This window comes from Eimeria tenella, genomic scaffold (genome assembly GCF_000499545.2).
Source record: "Eimeria tenella Houghton genomic scaffold, Eth_scaff6, whole genome shotgun sequence".
NCBI lineage: Eukaryota > Apicomplexa > Conoidasida > Eucoccidiorida > Eimeriidae > Eimeria > Eimeria tenella.
In genome coordinates, this window is record NW_013543423.1 from 673,029 (window position 1) to 678,030 (window position 5,002).

General features: G+C 42.9%; 1 protein-coding gene across 1 annotated transcript; it reads right to left on the minus strand.

Annotated features, from left to right (window-relative positions):
• Positions 1-1,546: 1,546 nt before the first annotated feature.
• On the minus strand, positions 1,547-4,670 carry ETH_00020830 (syntaxin, putative; the record flags this gene model as incomplete). Its single annotated transcript, XM_013377714.1, has 8 exons — positions 1,547-1,600; positions 1,921-1,982; positions 2,398-2,536; positions 2,762-2,822; positions 3,284-3,375; positions 3,919-4,086; positions 4,294-4,364; positions 4,487-4,670. 8 exons carry the CDS (start codon positions 4,668-4,670, stop codon positions 1,547-1,549), a joined length of 831 nt encoding a protein of 276 aa, XP_013233168.1.
• Positions 4,671-5,002: the final 332 nt, after the last annotated feature.

A 5,002-nucleotide genomic window follows, 5' to 3' on the forward strand; every position in this document is an offset into this window, starting at 1 on the left:
ACTCAGTTGAACGCTTTTCAATAAAAGCTGGCTCTCCCCGAGTGTTACACGTCTTGCGCGCCGGCCGCTTTGGCTCAGTGATCTTGTTACGACAAGTATTTATTTGAACTGTTTTTTTAACTTATCGCAGCTTCAAGACTGAATGTATACGGCAACTTCTGACATTTGAAATACTTTCAAAGTTTTTTTCGACTTGTACAATAGGCTTAGTGGACTTATCATTTTAAGTACTCATCTGGCCTTAATACAAGTCTTCCTGTGAATTGCTCAACTAACAATCGGTACTCAAAGTAGTTTCAGATTCAAACGTCAAATAGCTAAGTGAGCTCTTCATGAAAAGCGATCGCAACTCCACGTTTTTGCAAATTACGACGAAACGGCCACCCGAGCGTCTTACTGTCATTGTAAAGTCGTATTCAACATTCGCCTAATTGTAATCACACTGGCCGAGTCCACGGCACTGTCAATAAGTACTGCGATCAAGTTTATGCCTAGGCTGAGGCCCTACCTGAAATGAAAGACAAGTGCAATTAGTCATTGCCAAATAGAGTAGACGGACTTTCAAGAAAGGACGAAATAAACCTGGAAGACGAGCGCAATTAGTTATTGCCAAGTGGAGTTGATGGACAAAAAGTAAAATTTTAAAAAAGGAAATAAACCTTTCCTCTGCGATGCCACAGGTAGCCTTGCGCTGGATCCTCAACGCGCGCTGTATTGCACCTTTCTGCATTTGTTGCTCCGCAGAGAAACGCATAAATGAGCCCTTTATTCTTAATTCTGATGCAAAAGCACTAAAAGTGGCATGCAAAAGAGAAATGAAGTAAACTTTTCGCTCTGCGGGGCCCCAGGGGTGACCTTGGAGTGGCTTCTCAAGCTTCCCCGTGTCGCTTCCTGCAGCATTCGCTGCTCCCTAGCATTGCTGCTTCTTAGGGCCTCCCAAAAATGAATTATTTGTCCATTAGCGCAGCCTTTGGGGCTCTTTTCTGAGGTCACTCAGCCACGCAAAGGGGGCGTTCGCAGCGCGGCTAATGGGCAGTCATTTTGCTGCGTGGGGAAGCTGCAGCGGTTACCCATCAATAGAAGGAAAGCAGTCCGTTTGAGCCAGCTTCGGGCCCATTTCGAAGCAGTTTAGGGATGTTTTGTCCCAATAAACGTAATAATACTAATATTAATGCTTTTGGATATACAATCCATGCAAAATACTGCCCCTGGCACCCTAGAAACACTCAAACTGTTGCTGCACTCCTGTCACGGCCACCTGTGTGGCGGGTGCAAAGGAACATTAATTCAGGAATTCAACTTTGATGGCTAGAGGCTAAGGGTTTACAACTAGAGTCTAAGTTGAAGCATTTGAAGAAAAATAAACGAGAAGGAATTATCTTGGGTTTCAGAAAGCTGAAGTAGCAGGCGAACCCTTCTAAAGAAAGCCGGCAGCTCCTGTTGCTGCAGCAGCTGCTGCTGCAGCAACAGCAGCACCTTACTCGGCTGCAACTTCCCAACATCATGAGTGCATGCAGGACTTGAGAAAAAGAAGATTCTGCTGAGGTCAGCTCAAGAAGAAAACAAAAAACAAAATGAAGGCCATCAGCAACAGAAAAACCTGCAGATGAAACAGACAAATAAATAAATGAACAAAGAACTAAAAACCCAAGTGCGAATAACGGAAAACATGAATAGGAAAGACAAGTTCGTACTAGCTGCGCTGATGTCTAGCTAGCCAGATAGCTAGCCAGCCTTGCAAATGCTTAGATGGCTAGTAGCAGCTTGCTAGCTAGCTAGCGAGCCAGGTAGCTAGCTAGCTAGCTACCCAGCTAGTTCAGCTAGCTAGCTAGCTAGCTAGCTAGCTAGCCAGCTAGCTGAATAGCTATATAGCCAGTGAAGACTAGCCCGCTAGCTAGCCAACAAAATGTGCTGCCTTGCCTTGATGATGAGGGATCTGTTGGAGGAAATTCTGTTGTAAAAGTTCAAGAGTTCATTTTGGCCTAAAACAAACAAAAGACACAGAAAGGTAAGTAGCTACCAAGCTGGCTAGCTGGCTAGCTACATAATGAATGCCTTGAAAGACAGACAAATAATGGAATGAAAAGGATAATAGCGGAAGCATTTGTAAAGAGTAGTAGACACAAAGACATGAATATAAGAGAAAAGAAAGACAATCAAAATAGTGCAAATTCGCATGCATTTATAGAAATGTGACTTCACGTGAAAATAGCTCGCTCGCTAGCTAACCAATTCTCTGGCTGGGAACCTGGCTAGCTAACAAGTGGGCAGCTCTGTAGCTAGCCAGTTAGCTAGCTAGCTGGCTAGCTACAGAGCTGCCCACTTGCGCCAGCTAGCTAGCTAGCTAGCTGGCTTGCTAGCTAGCTAGCTCTTTCGCTCGCTGTTGGTTTGAGGTACCTTCTCTGATATGGTACATGGAGGTGTCGATGTCTTGGTCAATTCTTTGAATCATTTCTTCCTGATGAGCTATCATAGTTGCCACTCTTTGAAATATGCTGGCCAATTCCCCAATTACCCGTTGGACATTTTCTACGGCCTGCGTTGAAAAAGAAGAAAACTTGCAAAAAAAGAATTCGACAACTGTTCAACTTCTTCCTATTCATTTGATTTCTCCACTTTTGCATGATTTGCAAAACCTTTTGTTCGTCGAGAAGAGAATAAACTCTTTGAATTTAAAATGATTTATTAAAATGCCATAAAGAAAAAAGAAAAACGCCAAAAAGCTGCTGCTGCTGCTGCTGCTGCGCTGCTGTTCACCGACTTCTGCTCGGGCTTGAGAATACGCAGTTGCCGGCCGAGACACCAGGGTAGTCCGTTGGCCCCTGAATTGAAAAGTAAATAAATAAATAAATAAATAAATAAATAAATAAGTTATCTATTTATATATTTACCGATAAACAAATGCATACGGGAACAGATTGGGCACATGGTTCAGGGTTTAGAATCTGCTTTCTAGGGTTTAGGGTTTGGGGTTTCGCTGCAGTTCGAGAGATTAGAGAAGGTAGAAGGAAAAGAAAACAAATAAAACGAATTTTAAAAGTAAATAAATAAAATATATGAATCAAATTTCAAGAAAAAAGAAACCCGGAGGTGCATAGCTGTTCGTTCAACTTTTTCATTCCCTCATTTCAGAATCGGACGCCTCAAAGGCAGTTTCTTTTCCCGATTTCATTCTTTTGAAGAGTAAAATGTTTTATTTTGAATTAAAAAAGATGATTTATTTAATTATTTCAAAAAATAAAAATTAAATAAATCAAAATAAAAGCAAATTCTTCATTTTTACCCTTCTATGTCATACATCTCCTCCGCCTCCGCAGTGCCCGAATCGCCGCCGAAAGAATACAAGTTGCGCCTTTTGTCTTGTCTTTTCAGATTCTGAAAAATTAAAAATAATAAAGATTTTAATTTAACTTAATTAATTTAATTTAATCAATTAAATTTAAGTTAATTAATTTAATTCAATTCAATTCAATTCAATAAAATTCGATTTCATTCAGTTCGAATTCGTTTTGCTTTGCTGCTGCTGCCTCTGAACTGGCAATTTTTAATTACTTTAAAAGCCTCCTGCAATGCCAGTTGAACAAACAAAAAAATCTGAAGAAATAATCTGTTTTAATTTAATTTAATTTTAATTTTTTATTTTTTTCTTTTTGCAAAACATCATCCTAAACCCTAAACCCTTCATTCTGGACTTGTGCCTTCGTGCAGTCCGTCGGGCTGGCTTGCATACCCGACGGCCAAAGCTTAAACCCTAAACCCTAAACCTTAAACCCTAAACCCTAACCCGCAAGCCCAAAACCCTAAACCCTAAACCCTAAACCCTAAACCCTAAACCCTGAACTCTAAACCCTAACCCGCAGGCCCAAAACGCTAAACCCTAAACCCTAAACCCTAAATTAGGGTTTAGGGGTGCTTCACCTCAGTCCTGAGCATGAGGATGTCTTTGAATTCTTTTGTCACATCCAACAACCTCGTTTTGAGAACTTCTGTGACAGTTATATAATGCTGCTTCGACTGTCCGCTGACTCCTGCTGCTGCTGCTGCTTTCTCCAAAGTGTCCACTTTGCAGTTCAAAGTGTTTATCGTCTGCGCCGCAAACCCCAAACCCCAAACCCTAAACCCTAAACCCTAAACTACAAACCCTAAACCCTAAACCCTGAACCCAAGATCCCCAACTGACGGCCCGGAGATTTGCCGCTTGAGAAAAGCGGCAGACAGCTGGGGCAGGCTCAGTAGGGAGCACAAAGACACAAACCCTAAACCCTAAACCCTAAACCCTAAACCCTCGTTTACCTTTCGGATCTCGAAAGTGAGTTCCTGTATCTGGGCAGTTTTGTCGTTGTAGATTCCGCACTGTCTCGCCACTGCGTAAAATAAAAGCATCAGAAAAAGCAAAAGATGAAGTAAAAAAAGTGGAACTTAAAAACAAAAGGACATTAAGTGCAGCCCCAAAGGCAAACAGCCGCTGGCGCTAAGGTGTACGTACACTTGGCCAGCTCCTGCAGCTTTAGCGAAGTCGCATGCAGACTGTTGCCCATATCACTTGCAATTAAGTTGAAGTTTTTATCTGCATCAGAGAAGGGCTGGCGAAGGTCTGCAGCAGGCGGGCTGGCGGCAAAGTTGAAGCTTTCCGCTGCAGCAGCAAACTCCGCAGTTCTGTCGTACGCCATTGTGGGCTGGCTGCTGCTGCTGCTGCTGCTGCTGCTGCTGCTGCTGCTGCTGCTGCTTCGCGTTCAGCTTCCTTGGAACTTTCGACTGCTGCTAGGGGGAAAGGCGCAGCTGCGGCGCTCTGGAGTTCATGTTTGGGAAAGAAGAACGAAAAGGCAAAAAGAAAGTAATAAAAGTTTCAATTTGGAGGAAAATAAATGCCAAAAGGCGGCGAAGTGTCATTTAAGTGGAAAGCTAGAGGAAAGCAGACGCAGCAGCAGGAGTTTCGGCGCTGCTGCTGTTCCGGAGGATGTTCTGCGGAAAAAAGAAAGAAATTGAGAACATCCTCCCGCTA